The sequence below is a fragment of the Homalodisca vitripennis genome, chromosome 4, assembly GCF_021130785.1.
Source record: "Homalodisca vitripennis isolate AUS2020 chromosome 4, UT_GWSS_2.1, whole genome shotgun sequence".
NCBI lineage: Eukaryota > Metazoa > Arthropoda > Insecta > Hemiptera > Cicadellidae > Homalodisca > Homalodisca vitripennis.
The window spans coordinates 80,821,988-80,843,585 of record NC_060210.1 but is presented as its reverse complement, the minus strand read 5'-3'; the positions used below and the strand labels follow the sequence as shown (position 1 = coordinate 80,843,585).

The 21,598-nt window shown below is 31.9% G+C and overlaps 1 protein-coding gene across 10 annotated transcripts in view; it reads right to left on the bottom strand.

Moving 5' to 3' along the window:
- LOC124359616 (TATA-binding protein-associated factor 2N-like) overlaps positions 1 to 21,598 on the bottom strand; it is a 69,466-nt gene that overhangs the window by 24,727 nt on the left and 23,141 nt on the right. For 8 of the 10 annotated variants that reach the window (XR_006922172.1, XR_006922175.1, XR_006922174.1 and 5 more), the window contains exons 3-8: positions 12,231 to 12,374; positions 11,441 to 11,559; positions 7,186 to 7,426; positions 5,518 to 5,583; positions 4,207 to 4,421; positions 2,298 to 2,390 (exon numbers count right to left, since the gene is read on the bottom strand). Coding sequence is in view for 4 of the 10 variants with exons in the window: in XM_046812501.1 (XP_046668457.1) it covers positions 2,298 to 2,390; positions 4,207 to 4,421; positions 5,518 to 5,583; positions 7,186 to 7,426; positions 11,441 to 11,559; positions 12,231 to 12,374 (878 nt within the window). In the remaining 6 variants the exon portion in view is untranslated. The remainder of the gene's footprint in view (positions 1 to 2,297; positions 2,391 to 4,206; positions 4,422 to 5,517; positions 5,584 to 7,185; positions 7,427 to 11,440; positions 11,560 to 12,230; positions 12,375 to 21,598) is intronic. The other 2 variants (XR_006922173.1, XR_006922176.1) reach the window with 2 other exon arrangements.

Genomic DNA, 21,598 nt, shown 5'->3' with positions numbered 1-21,598 from the left:
CCTACAAGACAGCATCGGATGGGATGCCACACTACTTGTTCTACCAATCTCCCCCTTTTTTTATTTAGAGAGAATTTTAATGTTTATCTCACTCTTACATTTTTAAAGTCTCTGAGGAAATTCTTAGCTTCAACCAATTCTTTCATATGCAATATTTGCCTTTTTATTTCACAAAATAAGTCAACATTATCTTACAATAAATATTCCTCAATTGTACTTAAAAATTATGCTATTATTCACAGATATTTCTACTTCGCTAAACAGAACATAAAATTACATCAGTTTTTTTCTGTTGCATCTGCCAGTATAATTTTTTTCTATAGAGTACTTCAATTAAATCTCTTAAAATACATATTTTCCAAACTGTTTAATTACAGCATTAACAATACTATTACAATTATTATAATAACAAACAGTAAAAGCTATGAGTTTGATATATGCTATTGGTTAGAGTCCAATATTTCAGATGTTCTCCACACAAATAAACATTATGCACAATCAAGTCAAATCTAATTCTAAATTTAGGTCAATTAAACTACTGTAAAGTAAAAGTTCTGATAATTTGTTGTTATTTTAAAGATTACACATTTCTTGAGAAATGTTCAGTTGCTAATATGGAACTCCCAACTGTTCTCAAACAAACAAACCTTGGCCAGCCCTTGCCACTAACAGACGAAGCAGGATTTTTAATAATGCAAGGTGTGTTTAAAAAGTATCCGACCTTATTTCCTATTACGCATGGTGCGTTTACATCATCTACTGGCTTTGTTCTAAATCATTTCATATGCAGAGCAATACTTTACAATATTATTTATAGTTTGCTTTTACCGTTTTTGATGATGTAGTATAATGTATTTTGCACAATTGATAACTCACACAATGATCGGAATGCAAATTTAATGAAATAAATTGAATAGGTATAAATGAGAACCTCATCAAGATATTTTATAGATAAGGTTAACATAGATTTAGGTTTATTTTTATATTAACTGACTTGACAAAGGCACCTACTTTATAACTCTCCATAAACTAGCTACAGAGGAAAGTTTACATGTTGCACTTGAGTGTACAGTAATCCCTGCTCTGAAAACCCAACTAACAAATCAAGTTGTATCAAGTTTGAGTTTTAGTGAAAGAGTATACAAGTATTATTGTTCGGGAATTAGCTACAGAGGTATCAGTAGCAATTCAGTTTATCTGATTTTACTAGAAGATTTGGCCAAGCACAGAGTTGCTGAAAGATTTGTATCAGAGAACATGCTAATAGAACAAAAGCGGTCGTGGCTTAAAATTGCCAAGATATAAAAATACACTCAGAATGATCCTAATTTTAATTTCTCACAACAGTCATCAAAGTTGATGAATCTAGGTATATGGGGGGTATGAATCAGAAACTAAAGTCTAGTTTTCCCAGGAAAATACAAAATACTGAAAATGTATGTCAAGTTCAAAGCAAAATGAGGTTATGAAAACACATGTTTTTTACAGCAATGAAGTAGTTGATTATGAATATACACATGAAGATCCATCACCAAAGAGTATCAATTAGAAGTTCTACATTTCCTTTGTGATACAGTGTGGTGTGAATGTCGTCACCTGTACACAACAAAATCTTGTCAGCTTCATCAGGAAAGTGCTCCAGCTATTCATACCACAAAACTCAGCATTCCACTATTACGTCAGGCTCCATACTGAAGTGATATAAATGCTAAACGCAACTGATCAACTGAAGGCCATTCTGAAAGAGACTTCCTTAAAATATATTAATATAGAAAATTAATAACTTTTTCCAGATCAAGATCGGTAACTTTTTGAACACAGCTTGTATAGTATGTGTATGTTAGATGACACAGATACTTCAAGCGGAATTCACCACCGGCTCTAAGATCTCCATCAAAATGAAACTTACAATGAGCTGGATCACACAACCATGGTGATAATGGAACATAGAACGCCATTTATGGTTTAATTATGTTTAAATCAAAATCAACAATGATAGTATCCTATTTGGAAAATTATACTTCTTACAAGAATTAATATAAAAACTGCAAATTAGTAAGAACGGGATGGACACATTAGAAGTTCTATGATTACCAAGATTGCCCTAACAAACATCAGCTACCCTTCTCAATAAATCGAAAATTTTGCTACCATCTTTATCACCCACTGCAACTGAAATAATACATCATATTTAGTCTCAAAGTGTTAGAATGGGAAAAAATATTTAAAATGACAGGCAAAGAAGAAAAAGATGCATTAAGTGATTAACAGGAATAGGTGAAAATGTTTTTTCTCACCATATACTGGAGGCTGAGAATATCCACTTCTATCATCGTAGGAGGGTGCAGAACTGTAACCGGAGGCGTTATAGCCTGAGTAAGGATCGGCAGCTGGAACATATTAAGAGTTCTAATAAGAGAATGATTGGGTTTTCACTTTTTAAGAAAAAAGAGATAAAGTCAAATAACTGGTAATAAATAAATATTCTTTACTTTTCGTATGAAATATTAGGAGTTATTAACAAAGTTATATTATAACTTGTAAATATATGTAAAATATATTTTTAACATACTTTGATGGTGACATTAAGGAAATATATGTAAAGAGTTATGCAATGAATTCCAAAACAAGATTCCTACTTTTAGTAAATCACATAAATATTAGATACTATTGATTTATCTTCTTATCAACTTTTTTTTAAGAATAAAAATATTTGCTCCTTCAACTTTCATAAAAAAAAAATTTCTCTTGGCCACCCCAGCATGGAATTAAGATGTAGCAGTCAATGAACACAATACAGAATTTAAACAACTCTACACAATATGGAGTATATCATTAATATTTGATCCATTATAAGGATTGACAGGGATGCTTAGCCTTGGTTGGTTATAGCTTAAAAAAGACTGTTCAGTTGGTTTAGGGAACAATTTTTCATCATCCAGACAGTCGAAGCGAGCTGAGTGGTATCATCATTACAGTCATGGCAAAGCATACATATTGGAAGATAACAATGGATTATGTAACTCCATCATTTGTTATATCCAAGTACTTTATATGACTACATTCAGTATTTATAGCAATAGCCCAGCATGTAATAATGAATTAAGGGAACTTCTATTAAAGAGTAAAAGAAAATCCAACTTATTTGTTGTTTAATTTTGTTTGGAGAAAATATTTACTTCTAACACTTTCAGTTAAAAATAAAAACTCCCTCTTTCAGCCACTCCACATGAAATTGTGACGTAGCGATTGATCAACAGAAAACAATATTTAGACAACTCTACACAACAGAGAGCACATCGTTACTATTTGATCTATTATAAGGTTTGATAACTAATCGAGGATGGTTAGCGTAGGTTGTGGTTGTTGCTTAAAAAAAGACTGCAGTCTTGGCAAAGCATACACGTTGGAGGATAACAATGGATTATGTACCTCCATCATTTGTTATAACAAGTAATTTATATGACTACATTCAGTATTTATAGCAATAGCCCAGCATGTAATTGTGAATTAAGGGAACTTTTATTAAAGGATGAAAGAAAATCAAACTCAATTCTCTCCTTAATTTTCTTTTGGAGAAAGTACTTACTTCTAACACTTCCAGTTATAAAACTCCTCTTACGGTCACCCTACATGAAATTGTGATGTAGTGATTGATCAACAGAAAACAGTATTCAGACAACTCTACAAAATATAGAGCACATCATTACTATAACAATTTACAACTAATCGAGGATGGTAGGTTGGTTATTGCTTACAAAAAGACTGTTCAGATTGTTTAGGGAACAATTTTTCATCATCCAGACAGTCGAAGCGAGCTGAGTGGTATCATCATTACAGTCTTATTGGTTCAAGTACTTTTTACTTTACTACTATTTCAATATACTTGTATACCCTTCCCTGCATTTTGAGCCTCACATATATTCAAAATTATTTATATTATTATTAGAATTAAAACAAAAGTAACATAAATAAAGTGACCCATAAACGATCAATCTACCGTATAACCTATTATTTCAATTGAAATAGGTATGGAGACAATAAAAATTGATTTAAGAAGGGTTTCACATGTGCAAACAACAACGCAAGACTGTTTAAGGAATAACACGTTTCCTTCCTTTCTAATTCTAGGTATCATCGACATGAAACAAAGACGAGCATTTTATAATTTAGTACAAATAAACTGTGTTAATGTGTACAACAAACCTTTGCTGTTGTATCCGGAGTAAGGATCAGCGGGAGGGGGGTAGCCTGTCCTGTTGTCAGGTTGGACAGTGGAATAGCCACCAGCAGACTGGTCGTAGGGAGCGGTGTCGTAGCCAGGAGTCGAGTAGCCACCATAGCCACCACCCTGTGAATAGCTTTGAGACCCTCCATACTGTCCCGATCCACTGTAAGTTTGGTATGAGCTTGGACCCGAACTAATAACAAATCAATCATGCAATATTTTCTTAAAACTAAAATTAAAGATAAATAATTTATAATCCATGATATATAAAAATAAAGATAACTAGGTCCATAAATATCTGACAGCTTGAATATTTCTTACTGTACACGTGTAAAGACAAATAAATTTTAAATGTCTTAATCCTGTGCCTTATATGCATTGATTTTATTTATTAAATATTTGAAGCGGTTTCCTGTTGAGTCTTGACGTCAAGGAAAGGTCGATTCACAACTGTGACTGGAAACATTCATAATGATCTTGTCTATATTTAGACTCAACGTCACAAAATATTTTGTTCAAACCAGTAGCAATGTTTTTAACAAAATACTACTCATAAACACATTCACCACTGAAAAAGTGGTGACATTTTAGAGGTTCTGAAAAGCTATTATAGTTAATAATTTTCCATTGACATATGGAAGCCCAAATACGCAGTTTTCAATCATTCCAGTGGTTTAGGTTTCTTACTGATGACATTGTAATAGAGTAAACAGCTCATATAACAGATAAGACAGTTCTAATCCAGCCACCTTGGGACCGTACTAGACCTTTAGACAGATGAACCGGAGCTTTTCCGTAAATGTAAAATACCACTAAGTAATTATATACATTAACATAAAAACCTTAACAATTAAATATTGATTATTCACTCAGTTCAAAGATATTGTATCATAAAACTGACATACATATTGTAAACAAAGTAGCTGCTAAGAGTAAAACATTATAGCTGCAAACTAAATAGACTAGTTATTGATTGCCAATTTCTGCCTTGAATTCTTCCTTGGGCAACTAATTATTTCTTTGTCAGGCCACAGCCAGACCACCTGCTGATTGATGAGAATCTACTTTGTACATTGAATGCGTTTTTAAATGTTTTGACTAATAAAATATATGAACAATTAGCTATTGAATTTTTTGTAATCATAGAATCTGCCACTAAGAAGACTGTTCAGATTGTTTAGGGAACAATTTTTCATCATCCAAACAGTCGAAGCGAGCTGAGTGGTATCATCATTACAGTCTTGTGAACAGAGTGAAACAATATCAGTGTGGTATAGAAGCTTACTCACCCATAAGGTGCAGCAGGTGGTGCGGAATATGTATCTACTGAAGGAGGTTCATAAGATTGGTATTGTCTAAAATAGAAAAAAATATGAGATACAAATAATATAATAGAAATATAACTAAGCATCAAACTGGCTTGGTTAGGATTATATACAAAAGAAGACATCTAAAAACCTATAAAAATGCGTACAAATACAAGAATAATCACCAAAACTACAGTTTTTACACTTCGGGCAATCTTAACTTTGCATTTATACATTAACGAATAATCCAAAGTTTGTAAATATTTTTCAAACACTACAATCATGGTGGCAACTACAAAATTTCATTAAAAAAATAACTCTAGATCACAAAGTGGAGTGGTTGATAAGGAAATATTTTTTCATACGCATATGTAGTTGATACTACTGACAAGCAGCTAAAAATCGTTCATAATTTGGTAACTAAAACAACACAAATATTTGCTACAATATTATTTAGAATCCAGCACCAGTAACCCATTATTTGGCAGAAGTAGAATATTTTTTACACTGAGCTTGTGACCTGGAGAGAGAACTTTGTACTTATGTTAACCTAACCTCTCTGATGCCATCCTCAACAAACTAGTCCTGAAAATTTCACCCGAAAGCTCACCAGATGAGAAAGGATCTTCTCTAACTATTTCATAGATCTTATCAATATGTTCATCCACTTATAAACAAACGAACCCATTCACATAAACCCCCTTTACTCATATCATTTGGCCCATAAATGGCACAAAGTTCTCTATAAATAGCTCTTGGTAAATATGTTTTGCTGTAACAAAATCTAATTATAGCACGCATTTCACAGAAGGCTCAACTGTGGCACACATTTTGCAAAGCTACAGAAAATTAACAAGAGCAAATAGGACCTTCTAACTGTCACGGCTAGATGCTGACTGGCCTTGCTGTGTGCACTAGTAGCATGTGAAAGAGGGCTATCCCCTCCACTACCAGCACTGTAGGTGAAAGGCAGTTACTTTTGGAATAGGTTTCATAACTACGTATACTGTTATTATTTTTATTTATTTATGTTTATTTATTTATTTATGAAATTTAAAAGAAAAGAAAAATTTAAAAAAATATCACATGTTACAGCATTTTTTAATACTGCCAGTCGGAGGATTACAATATTTTCAACAAGAAATCATCTTACTACAGAAATGTTTGAAATTCATGATCACAAGATACAAAAGATAAACTTTAACTAAATGAGTTTCATTGAGAAAACAAGAAAAGACAAATGTTGAAAGTGATAGATTTGGAATATCATTTCTCTCTATGTATCTTCATAAAGAGCCAACTTCAACAAATCCAATCCTAACACCTTTCTTTTTGTGATGCTGTGCTACAACTATGCTACTCACTCCGCATGTACTAGACTCCTAGTATGTAGTCAACTTTCTATAAATAACAATCCATAAAGCAAGAAAAACATTACATCAGTATTTATTATGAGCTAGTTAGTTTTCATAACATTTATATTTTATAAAGTCAATAAGTGAAGACAAAAACATATAACCCCCCCCCCCCACATTATAAACAATAGTTAGCTTATGCAGCTGTGGAGATATAGGAAATAATAGGTGAAAAATAACACTGCATTTTTAGTGACATTTACTCAAATACATCAGAGCTTAAGTAAATACTTACGTAGGAGGAGGCTGGTGTGAGTATCCATTAGCTGGTGGGCCCCCATCGAACCTACCACGCTTGGCGGGCATGGGAGGTCCCCCTGCTGGTGCACCACGTTTTACTGGGCCAGGGCCTGGAGGTGGAGGTCCACTCCCATAATTGCCACCTCCTCTTCCTTGAAAACCACCACCGCCTCTGCCCCCTCGAGACATGGGACCTCCCCTGTCCATTCCTCGGCCACCACGCCCAGGAAAACCTCCTACAAAAGTTTTAATTCCTTAGAAGTAATCATTTTAGCCACTCATAAGTGTTCACAGCCTACAAAGAAATTAATAACTGATAATATTATATCCTCCCCCTTCTCAGTTACTATGCTTCTAAAGATTAATCAACAAAAATAGTACTGAATATATAGGTTGTTCAGACTGCCAAGGGAATACATAGTGTTTCAACATGTGTTTTTACAAGTTCTGTAAAAATCATATTTTGTCATCACTACAACCTAATTAGCTAAAATGGTCTTGGTGGAAACATACAAATAATTAATAAGCTTAATAAAAACAACATAACTATGTCAAGTTAAATTTGCAACAAAAATATATCTCGCATATGTTTCATTAAACCTGTAATACATAACATTTGTAAGGAATAGCTTATGTATAATAATAATTTTATTGTCAACTCAATGACAAAAAAGTAGGAAAATGTTGAATATTTTACAAATCAGACAATTTTTGTATAATATAGGGATTGACTAATTCCACACACTTGATGCTTAATGGATCTGTACTTATTTATTCATTGACTCAACTTGGTTTCGATTTCCATCATTTAAAACAATTTTATAAAAATGGATCTGTTTTCGGATAACACCTGTTCCAATCTGTAACACAATTTAATCTAAAAATATAAGAAAAACCAACAGACAAATGGACACTGTATTGAAATGTGTGACAAAAAATATGCTATATTACTATAATAGTTGTATCTGTTATCATATACCAATATGGAATTATTATTTAGGATCAATTTAATTTTTGAAAGAATGGAAAAGATGATTTACAGATTGAAATGACCAAAATCATGGTACAAGATAAAAATAATGGATGTCAACCGGCTCACACAAAAATGCATTATAGCTTGATACAAGCTGTGCACCCTCCCAACAAAGGACACAACATAATAAAGTACAATAGGTTGTAGATCAATAAAAGAATACAACTCAACTATGTGAGTAACAATAAATTAGAATAAAAGCCACGGCCCAATTTGCCACAATAATCAGTGAAGACCAATACCACATTTTACATATGTTCCAAGTCCTTTGCACACACTTAACTTGAAACTTAAAGCATACACATGAAAAATAATTATTTCGTTTTATTTAAAAAAATTGTCTTCATGTTATTTGCATTTAAAATAAAATAATAACAGGTAAAAAAATAAGCACGAAAGAGAGCTGAGCATCTTTGGCTTCTGGTAAGGGACCAGAGAGGCCGGCATTCCTAGGAAACGACCCATTCATTGAGGTATTGAAAAAAGAAAAAGTAAAAACAAAAACTTACTTGATATGGCAAGTGAAATATTAATTATGAGAAGAACAAGTCATTTTATCCATGCATACTGATATTGCAGCATCAGATCATTCAGTACAATATTTAGTTTCACATAAGTTCAAACTGACTTATCAATTAAAACATCATGATAATCTGATACTTGCATTATTTAAACGTTAAGCAAAATAAAAGTCCAATGTTTAACCCTTTGAATGCCACAAGGCAAAAAATTTAGTACAAAAGAAATGCACTAGCAACTATATTGCAAGTCATATGCGAAAAATGCCAGGGAATAATAAGAAGTATTACCGGGCTTCCGGAAAAAGAATATATTTTTTTTATTTTTCATACTATTTTTTATGAAAGAGGTATCAAAATGTTTGTAAAAAATTGTATTACAATAAAATGTTACAAAACAAATGAAACAACATAAAATAATATTAGTTTTGGCATGTCAAAACCAAAAAATGTATAAAGCAATTTTTATTTTTTAGTTTTTATTTTTTTTGACAAATTAATAAGAAACAATTTTACTATGGGAAGAATTTTTTTTAATATTCTTTATAACATTGTTAATGTGAAAAAAAATAATGGTTGACTTTTTTATATAATTACTATAGTTACATAACAATGCTTGAAATTATGTACATAATGAAAAAATCATTTTTCAGTACCGGTAACACAACACTAAAACAAAAATAATTAATGCATTACTTACATTTATCCTTTGGTTCTAAAGTATATCTAATATATAGTCTTCATATTCTCCCAAAAAATATGTACACACACACACACACACACACACACACACACACGCACGCTCGCGGGCGCACGCGCCCGCACGCACGCACGGGAGATATCAATTTAAAAAAATCATTTTAGAGATCCTAACCTCAAAACGATGTATACACAACCATGTGACCGAACGTATTACTTTAGATATTACGCATACTATACGTAGCGAGTTGTTTACGCGGCAACGATGTTACGCGCCCGGTTGATCACCGCCAGCTGTTGTTGCTTCTATTATTCTGTGTTTTTTTATCTTCACTAATATAAAGTATTATGTGAACTATTATTTATCTATTGCAGGATAGTTAACAAATAAAAACAATATTGTTCGTGAAAAGAATTCATGAAAAATAAAGCGTTAAAAATTACGATAACAGACGGCGACGACGGATCGTCGCCTGGCACTTTTCGCACAGTAAGTCGGCGACGATAGATCGTCGCCGTGGCACTTTTCGCAAGGGTTTTTGGCGACGATGTATCGTCGCCGTGGCACGCAAAGGGTTAAAAGCAACAGTGTTTTAATATGTTCAATCCACCAACTGGAAGAAGTGGGCAGATTACGGCCAGTGGTGTACATTTTTAGTGTGATAATTGTTTTTGTATACGAGGGATGGTTAGTTAATTACCACTGATAATTATATTTTACTTAGAACAATACCATAATATCAAATTTACATGAAGAATCTAATTCACAAAAACTAATACTGATTGCTTCTTAGCTACCAATTAGATTGAATTGAATTTCAATCCCATTTATCCTTGCAATATTATCCATTTCTACTGGCTAAGTCAACTGATTGGTTATTCTTCTATCTTGACCAACCTAAAATAACCTTTTCAAAACATTTTCATTGTTTACATCATCATTAACCATACATTAAAACATACACATTAAAGTGTGATATTGACAATATAATATTAATTTCCCCTTTGATTAGAAACTGCAAGAAATATAATCATGCCTATCTTGAGTTTTTTTTTTATCTTTACAGATTTCTAAAATAAAAGACGTACATACAGATAGACGGCAAATTAAACATAGATGGCTACATCTCTGACATATATATATATATATACACATCTTTAAACATTTTGAGTGTTGTCAAAAAATGGGAAACTCCAGTGGTAAAAACCGAATCAGCATTAAAACCAGTTTGTGCTATTTAATTGGTAAATTTTGTTTTTAAAACTGTCAGGGAAATAAGAAAACACATAGTACAAAATTCATGTCTGTATAGCACAAAAAAGTTACACGAGATATGTACTGATGAAATTATGAACATTATTAATAACGGACAATTTATTCTATTTATCCAACATAACTAGTTATATTTACAAATATATTTGAAATAACTTTCTACACTCTTCACCAAGAAATTTGTTTTAAGTCAGGTTGTTCAGACTGCCAAGGGATACATTGGTTGCTCATCACTGACATCCAGAATGACAAAGTCATCATTACAACATAATTTATTTATTTCATCTAAATTTAATTCACTTCAAAATTCAAACTCTAGAATCAAACTTGTTATTAAATTTGTCTGGCTGTGTGATAGAATGAAAATAAATACAAAGAAATCTTAATATTTTCACTTATGTAAATATTTCAAAAGATCAATTAAAAACGTAAATGAGAAATTAAATAAAACTAACTGTGATATTATTTATACTAACAATTATGCAAAAGGTATTTCAAAACTGCTTATTTACGGTTGACTCACATAAAAAACAAAGTAATCATCAAGACTTAGCTATTGTAAATAAAACAATGGTTAAAACTTTGACCTCATCCATGACGCAATACCTAACTAAACTAAAATTAAGATAAGAGAATCACACAAAAATATATTGTGGATACAGTAACTACATAGTAAAACATTTGATTTTCCTTTTAATACTCAATTTATGTTGTTGAAATATATTACCTCTGAAATTTCCTCTAGTACCATCACCACGTGGAGGTGGGGGGCCACCGTGGGGAGCATTCCCAAAGTCTCCTCGTCCCCTCATGGGACCGCCACGTCCTCTAAAGAAGCCATTGGGTCTGTAAAGTTGAATTACAATTAAAATATGTTATAAATTGGTTGTTTACAATTATTTTATAATGGTTTTTTTGTCTACTGGAATAAGATATTGTAGAAGAGTTTTAGAGTCAATTTTATCATACTTTTAGAATTACTGATGAGTTAAATTATAACAAGATGGAATTGTGAACTAACAATTGGCAGAAGAAAATGTAAGTGGATCTTGAAGACACCAGAACAATACAAAGCGAATGTATAGGTTGATGTCATTAGAGAAATTCTAGTAGGCCCAGTTTTACCTCCTCAGCTGAATGGTGAAACTATTTTCACATCATTGAACAAATCCCAATATTATTTAGAAGATATGCCTAGACAAATGTGACAGAAAATGAGAAAAAATAATTTAATAATGAGATGAGCAATTACACTGTGACAGCTTTGACTCCTGAAATGTGAAGTCATGTTCGTCTGAAGGGACCCAAAAAATAGTCAGTGACCAAGAATAAACAAGCTGAAAACTTAATCCCCATCAGACACCTAGACTACAGAAAGTAGTGCAATCTAAGTATTAAGTACATTTTATATAACTTGGTTTATTAGTGGAAAAATACTTAAAAGTTGTTACAGATTTTGCTTTACCAAAACAACTCAGTTCTTCTAGATTGGAGAGTTATATTTTGTAAAATAATACCTTGTCATGCCACCTCCAAATCCACCTCTGTCCCCTAAACCTCCACCTCTAGGAGGACCACCAGGACCCCCACGTGGTGGCATTCCTCGTCCACCTCTGCCCGGAGGTCCTCCACGCATCATACCTCCACCTCTTGGACCGCCCCTGCAAAACAATACAATTAATGTAAAAACACCTACTATACACAGCATGTATTTACTACATAATATGCAAGTCACTAGTCACTGTGAGTGCATACTATGTTCCCTAACCAAGTAGGTGTTTTGTTTTACTCTGATCTGGTAGGTTTTAAGCCTGACAAACAATTTCTCTGTTGAATGTTTATTCGTTTAACTTATTAATATTTCAATATGTTTTATCATATATATTATGTCCTCTTGAAGAGCAAAGATACCATTTCTACTTTGAATGCCAAGAATGCCATATTTAAAAACACTTAACTATGACATATACATACAAAAATTCTTTTAAACAACGTATTAACCAATTCTAGGCAAAGAATCATTATAATGATAAGAGTGATATAGAAATACAGTAAAATTTCAGTAACACGATGGACAGGGTAATAAATAACCACAGGAAATATACTTATCATAGTTTATATCACATAATATTAGATAGATCAAAGTAATAAACCGTAACAAAATCTAAAGCTAACGCCATAAAAAAGGAAATAAATAGTGAACCAAATAAAGGTAACGGTGTTCCTCCTTAGACGTTTATACTATAACAATCTATAAAAGTAATCCACAATTAAATTTTGGAATAGTGGAAAATTAACATAGCCAAATGGATTTTACATGTTTCATTGAAATAGAGCCCTTCTTGCATTACAATTTTTAATGCAATATTGTGGTCACGACATTTATACACACAATAAGGATTAAAAATGTTTAAAAAAAATTATAATGCATTTCCCGACAAGGTACAAATGACTTAGTTCGTCATCTGGGTTTCAAGGAGAAATTGATATAGTCCTTTTTCAAAGTCAGACCAAAACTATTCAGTCCAAAGAGCGAAAAGTACAATAATAAACATATCTAAATTAACACTAATACCTGATTAACACTTTGCCAAGAATGTTTCAGCATAGGCAGTGACCACCATCACGGGTATTTCAACTATTACATCATACAAAATGGGTTTTTCGGTGTAATTGTGTTTTGAATTGTTCAAATATAATTTTTTAGTATGGCAAAGATTTCAATATACATTACAATATATAACTAGTGCAAAGCCCTTTTACACGCAATACTGATTGAAAATATTTTAACAAACATGATAATGTATCTCCCGACAAGGTACAAATGACTTAGTTCAGTCATCTGGGTTTAAAGGAGAAATTGATATAGTCCTTTTTCAAAGTCAGACCAAAGCAAATCAGTCTAAAGAGCGAAAAGGACAATAATACAATAAACATATCTAAATTAACACAAACACCTGATTAACACTTTGCCAAGAATGTTTCAACATAGGCGGTGAACACCACGGCGTGGCGTCCATTTTAACTATTACATCATACTAAATGGGATTTGTGGTGTGATTGTGTTTTGAGAATCGGTCAAATATCATATTTTAGTATGGCAAAGATTTCACTATCAGGGTGTCCAGTAACAACCAAATCTAAAATTCAAGTACATTTCAAGGTTTTCAAGGCTCAAAATTATAAAATTCAAGGCTATAGCCGCGGTTTACTTTTGGCTCTTTATCGGTAACTAACAATTACAAGCCAAAATCAAGTCACGAAATAGTGTTTACTTTCCATGTAACAATAAAGATTTCTCAAATATTTAAGGCCTACTAACAGTATTGAGATATTTTAAAATAACTGCTTAAAAGAATACATACCTTTATTTTAGACAATGGTCAAACATAGGCCCTCTGTTTTAATTACTAATGTCCTTATACACTATTAACAACATTTTATAATTCTTTGTTGAAAAAACTACAGTAAATGAGGTTTTTTTCATAACCTATAGCTTATAATAGAACTTCGTTGTGTTCAAAAACTTTGAACTGTAATCGTACCTATAAAATATGTTAATTTAATTATTTAAACAATACTATGCTTAATGTGGCATTTAATTTAGTTAAAAATGAATTTCAGTGTAATGTTATTATTAAAAAAATTGTAAAAAACAGTGTAGGCCTATAAAAAATTATGATAAAGTACCAAAGCCTAATTTAACGTTTATATTGTAACAGTTGATTTTATTTGGATTGAATTGATACATTTCCCAAATATATGTACAATATTAAAATCCAAACTGTACAATTAACTTCTAAAAATTTTTTTATTACATTACCGAACGGAGTTTGAAATGAGAACAAAGAATAAACATCATAAGAAATAATCATCATAAAAATAACATCATGTATAAAAACATTGCCCTCGGGAAATGAGCCTGCATGGGCTATGATGCCTGTGCGCAGACTCAAGTTGCTCACGCCTGAAGAAATAACGGACTGGATATATATAAAAAAATGAATATAAAATATAATACAAGATAATACACTATTACATACCACATACATACATATATACATATACATGCATACACATACATACGTGAATATGGAATGAATATATTAAAAGGAAAAAACCGTGTAATTTTAATATGTACCTGTTTTAAGGAATTGAATATTATTAATTTTAAAAACATTTCATATCAGCAACAAGGGTAAATAAGCAGGGTCACCGCAAATTATAATGGGGTAGTAATAATGAATGATGATGGGATAGGAGTGGTGGTTGTTTACGTGTCAAACTATCCGCCCGTAGTTTGTAGACAACACTGCCTTGGCCTCCTCAGTAGACAATGATAATAACCACTGATTAACTTTCCTTTTAAAGATAATTGTAGAAATTTCATTGAAAAAACTAAAATTTGGAAACTGTTTACTTATATTTATAAAAAGCACGTGAGCTAGATAGTATGAGTTGGTGTTTGAATAAGATTTAGTTAATTACAGTGGTAGAATTCCTGTTGATCTAGAATAACGTGTTATGGATGTGTTGAGTTCTTTAAAATAAATCATCTAAATTTTTATACATGTGTATTAAAAGAAATTTTATAAAAAGTTGTCTTATTGTAAAAATTTTAGTTTCTTGAAATAAAATGGATGTTGAAAAACTGACATTTTTTAAAAGCTACTTTCAAAATTGATTTCTGAACCGTAAACAGAGGATCAAGATTTGATTTATAAGCTGTCCCCCCAAGAAATTATCCCAAATGCAAAAAGAGATTGCACGTATGCATAATATATCATTTTCATTTCTTGAACAGCAAGAATATTCCTAAGGTTCTTAAAGGCAAAGATATACTTTCGGATCTTTTGTTTGAGATATTCAATATGATCTGACCATTTCAAACGGAAATCTATAATAACGCCAAGATATTTATACGAGTTTATTTTTTCGATTGCTTCGCAATAAATTACAGGTACTGTTACTATGATTTCCACAATTATGTATGATCAGATTTCCTAAGACATAATCCGATTGAGGATTCAAAGAGATTGGCATAAATTTTGTTTTAGTTATATTTAAGGAAAGGACATTCTGATCAAACCACCTTTTCAGTAACATTAAATCACTTAATGCTTCTCATCTCACATCCGCGCATATATTCCCTTTCAGAAAAATAAGTGTGTGATCTGCAAATAATGTTATTTTTCTGTTTAAATTTAGCTTGGCAATATTGTTTATATATATAATAAGAACAGAATTGGCCCAAGTGTACTCCCTTGAAATACACCGTAGTCTACATTAATTGCATAGCTACTAACATTACAAATTGAAACATATTGTTTTCTATTGGTAAAATAACTTTGGAACCAAGTAAGGGCCATGCCCCTAACACCTAATTGTTCTAATTTATTCATTAGCTTATTTCTATCAACAGAGTCAAAGGCTTTTTTGAGGTCTAAAAAGATTAGCATTGATTTTTTGTTTTCTGAGATTGCATTATTTAATTCTTTATTTAAATCAAACAATGCATTCGAAATACTCCTGTCGTCTCTAAACCTATACTGACACTGAGAAAGTACATTATTTACCTGGAAAAAGTGTACGAGCTGTTCCTTAACTACCTTCTCCAGTACCTTAGCAAAGACACTCAAGAGGGATATCAGACGGAAGTTGTTTTTATCAGTAAAGCTGTTTGACTTGTGCAACGGGTACACTTTAGCTAACTTAAAATTATCAGGGAATATTCCCTGGGTAATACTTAAATTGATCAAGTATAGCAGTGGTTTCATAAAAGTGCTTAAATTGTCCTTGAGGACCCGTGCAGAAATGCCATCATGACCCGGGGCAGAGCCTCCACGTAAATGTCGCATCCAGTCTATAGTCACTATCGCTCACCACTTGGCCCCCTACCGTGTTAATTGTATCGGCTAACATTTCCCCAACAGACGCAAAATAATTATTGAAATCATTTGCTACTTGAGTAATTTTATCGTTAGTAATGTTTCAATTGGTCGGCAGAAACTTTCGTATTGGAAATGTGTCCCTGGTATGCACCCTACCCGCCAACTCATTTACTCTTCCCCAAAACATTTTAGTCTTTTCTGTTTTCAGTAATTTTAGAACGATAATATTCTTTCTTAGCGTGTTTTAATGAAGTGCTTACAGTTTGTGTACAAATACATTTTAATATCCAAATAGGTAAATGATTTCGATTTTTTTATTTGAAGTCTGAAAACAAACCCTCAAAAACACAGGATAGTAAAGAAACAGTTTTACTTTTAAGTTAAAGAAGTTTTACTTACTTACACTTTCAACATCAAACCCAATACTATTCTAAACCAGTTGAGGGTTACATTAGTTTTAGGTGAATTAAATTTCATAAAAACAAAATAACTGTTAAAATAAATAAAAGTATATTAATATTCATTTTGTAAAAAAGGATTTAACTCAAGAAGTCCAAAACATGGGCTATTCAAATGTTGAACCCTTTTTACAATTTATTTTGTGTTAAAAAATAAATTTGTCACAGAAAAAGTTTTACTCTCTTTAGAAAACGTGCGTGAAAGTTATAAAACTTTAACAATTGAATTACTAACGATGTATTGCACCTTTACTCATTGCACAAATTAATTTTAAAAAATATGGCTATTGACAATAAGTTAAATGAAAACAACCATTAATAGTATAGCAAGGGTAACACCTAAATTACTAAAAAATGTTATATTAATTATATATCTCAAATAAATTTAAAATAAATCCTATAAGAATCCAATTGTACACCATAATTGATCACACGATCACGTTTTTCGATAACCTTAAATTGAAACATTTAATATTCATCACTATGTTTCAAAGAATTGGCAACCTCTTCAACATGCGAATATTATAAATACAATATATAGTCGTGTAGATTATTTAGCCACTCTTCAAATTACTTTAACATCAAGCATATATAAATGCCATCTCTCGTCAAACCTACTACAACGCCGTTTTTGGCGACTGCAACGAGAGCGAGTTACTTCCAAATTTCCTTTGTATTCTGTCAATTTCACATTGATGTGAACATAATTGAACTGTTGCTTCAATATCTTCATTCGTGTTGACTCAAAAGCCCAGACTTTTATACTCTGTCAAAATGCATACGATCAAATGAAAACCCGCCCACTGCGACCGGTCCGGTCCGGGCTGGTGGATGTCCATTTGATTGCGTGTATTTCAACTTCACAAAAAGGCCGGGCCGGGTTCACTCCAGCCTAGCACCACCAACTGCGACCGGCCCGGCCTATCCAGCCTCAGTCGGCTCTTCGGGTGTCGTGTGGGCCGAGTCCTCCCGGGCTGTGCCGGGCCGGCCGCGGTATGCGGGTGTCCACGTGATTGCGTGTATTTCGACAAAAAGGCCGGGACGGTCGCAGTGGTCGCCTTGCATTAGTAACGGCAGCGGCGTTAAAAATAAAAAATCAAAACTCCCGATTTTCTACAAAATACAAGCATAATTCCCGCCCTATTCAAGGCAGGTAAAATTCAAGCATTATTCCCGCTCTGCCCGATTTTCAAGGCTGCTGGACACCCTGACTATACACTACAATATATAACTAGTCCAGAGACCTTTATACACACAATACTGATTGAAAATATTTTAATAAACATGATAATGTATCTCCCGACAAGGTACAAGTGACTTAGTTCAGTCATCTGGGTTTAAAGGAGAAATTTATATAGTCCTTTTTCTAAATCAGACCAAAACAATTCAGCCCAAAGAGCGAAAAGGACAATAACACAATAAACATATCCAAATTAACACAAACACCTCATTAACACTTTGCCAAGAATGTTTCAACATTGGTGAATACCACAGCTATCATTTTTAACTATTGCATCATACTTAATGGGTTTTTTGGTGTGATTGTGTTTTGAATTTGTCAAAATACAAAATATCATATTTTAGTATGGCAAAGATTTCACTATACAGTACAATATATAACCATTGAAAATATTTTTTAAACATGATAATGTATCTCCCGACAAGGTACAAGTGACTTAGTTCAGTCATCTGGGTTTAAAGGAGAAATTTATATAGTCCTTTTTCTAAATCAGACCAAAACAATTCAGTCCAAAGAGCGAAAAGGACAATAACACAATAAACATATCCAAATTAACACAAACCATTAACACTTTGCCAAGAATGTTTCAACATTGGTGAATACCACAGCTATCATTTTAACTATTGCATCATACTTAATGGGTTTTTTGGTGTGATTGTGTTTTGAATTTGTCAAAATACAAAATATCATATTTTATTAGGGCAAAGATTTCACTATACAGTACAATATATAACCATTGAAAATATTTTAAAAACATGATAATGTATCTCCCGACAAGGTACAAATGATTTAGTTCAGTCATCTGGGTTTAAAGGAGAAATTTATATAGTCCTTTTTCTAAATCAGACCAAAACAATTCAGTCCAAAGAGCGAAAAGGACAATAACACAATAAACATATCCAAATTAACACAAACACCTCATTAACACTTTGCCAAGAATGTTTCAACATTGGTGAATACCACAGCTATCATTTTAACTATTGCATCGTACTTAATGGGTTTTTTGGTGTGATTGTGTTTTGAATTTGTCAAAATACAAAATATCATATTTTAGTATGGCAAAGATTTCACTATACAGTACAATATATAACCATTGAAAATATTTTTTAAACATGATAATGTATCTCCCGACAAGGTACAAGTGACTTAGTTCAGTCATCTGGGTTTAAAGGAGAAATTTATATAGTCCTTTTTCTAAATCAGACCAAAACAATTCAGTCCAAAGAGCGAAAAGGACAATAACACAATAAACATATCCAAATTAACACTAATACCTGATTAAAACTTTGCCAAGAATGTTTCAGCACAGGCGGTAATAAGTCATTTCTGAACACGTCTAGTATGAATATACAATAAAATCTAAATATATTTCCTAAATTTATTTAGATTTAATGTTTTTACTCGAATATTCTTAACCCTTTCAGGGCCAGGACCAAATATGAGATGTTGCAAAATTTTTTCACATATCTATCCCCTTGTGACTAGTCAAAAGTGCCAGGCTAAAATTGGCGATTTTGCAGTCTCTTAGATTAAAATTTATAACTTTTCATAAACATTAGAGAATGACCTAAAAGTTGCACCAAATTACTCGTATAGATATATACTATCAACAAAAAAATATAAAGATGTAGTTTTAAGTAATTTAAAATTTTAAAAAAATAATGTTTTAATGGATTACATAAAAAAAATTTAATTTTTTAATTTTTTTCGTAAATAACTAAAAAAGGAAAAATAATTTTACTGTAGAAAGCTATGTTATTATATTGTACATTTATAAAGGAACAACCATACAAAATTTTGTGTTATTTCTCTCATAAATAAATTTTTTATGACACATTTTGTATAAATACGCATAATTGTACTTCGCAACAAGTGATAAAGCAACTGACTCTTAACTGCAAGAAACTTAAAATAAATATTCACATTACGGATGTACCGGTAAACAGATGATTGTAGGATCCATAAGCAGTTTCAATACAGTTAAAAACACTATTTACCAAGAAATATTTACACAATTTTATTTGAAATTTATTTACACTTTTTCTATTTACAAATATGCTACTTACAATTTCACTCCCGTGAGATCGCAAATTGTCAGTCATTGTAACTACTACACACAATAGCTAAGCAGGTAACACTACTAATATTTACAACCACAAAATAAAATAATGAAGAAGAATCCAGCATACAATGGTACGATTGCACTAAAGCATAAAGAATTAACAACAATAGATCGAGTCACCTGATAATGTCACGTGACAATTACGAAATAAAAATGCATAGACCTCCAAAATAAAAATTATATTCATATTAAATATCTACAAATATACCAGGGAATACAAAAACATAAAACTTTAATCATTTGATGTCGTATTTTTTAAAGAAAATTACGAATATCAAAGCGGCAATATATTGCCGCCTGGCGCTTTTCGCGTATGTCACCGACGGCAATATATTGCCGCCTGGCACTTTTCAGACACGATCTATGGCGGCAATATATTGCCGCCTGGCCCGGAAAGGGTTAAGTTACAATGATCAAACATAATTTTGTTATTTCTTTTTTTTTACCCCTTAGATTAGACAACAAGTTTGCATTTTTAACTATTATATTTACTAAATGGGACTTTTGGTGTGATTGTGTTTTGGATTGGTCAAATATCATATTTTAGTATGGCAAAGATTTCACTATACAGTACAATATATAACCATTGAAAATATTTTAATAAACATGATAATGTATCTCCCGACAAGGTACAAATGACTTAGTTCAGTCATCTGGGTTTAAAGGAGAAATTTATATAGTCCTTTTTCCAAATCAGACCAAAACAATTCAGTCCAAAGAGCGAAAAGGACAATAATACAATAAACATATCTAAATTAACACAAACACCTCATTAACACTTTGCCAAGGAATTTTCAGCGGTTACCACCACAGCGGTCATTTTTGAACAGATCTAGTATGAATATACAAATGTTAACCCTTTGAATGCCACAAGGCAAAAAATTTTGTACAAAAGAAATGCACTAGCAACTATATTGCAAGTCATATGCGAAAAATGCCAGGGAATAATAAGAAGTATTACCAGGCTTCCGGAAAAAGAATATATTTTTTTTATTTTTCATACTATTTTTATGAAACAGGTATCAAAATGTTTGTAAAAAATTGTATTACAATAAAATGTTACAAAACAAATGAAACAACATAAAATAATATTAGTTTTGGAATGTCAAAACCAAAAAATGTATAAAGCAATTTTTATTTTTTAGTTTTTATTTTTTTTTACAAATTAATAAGA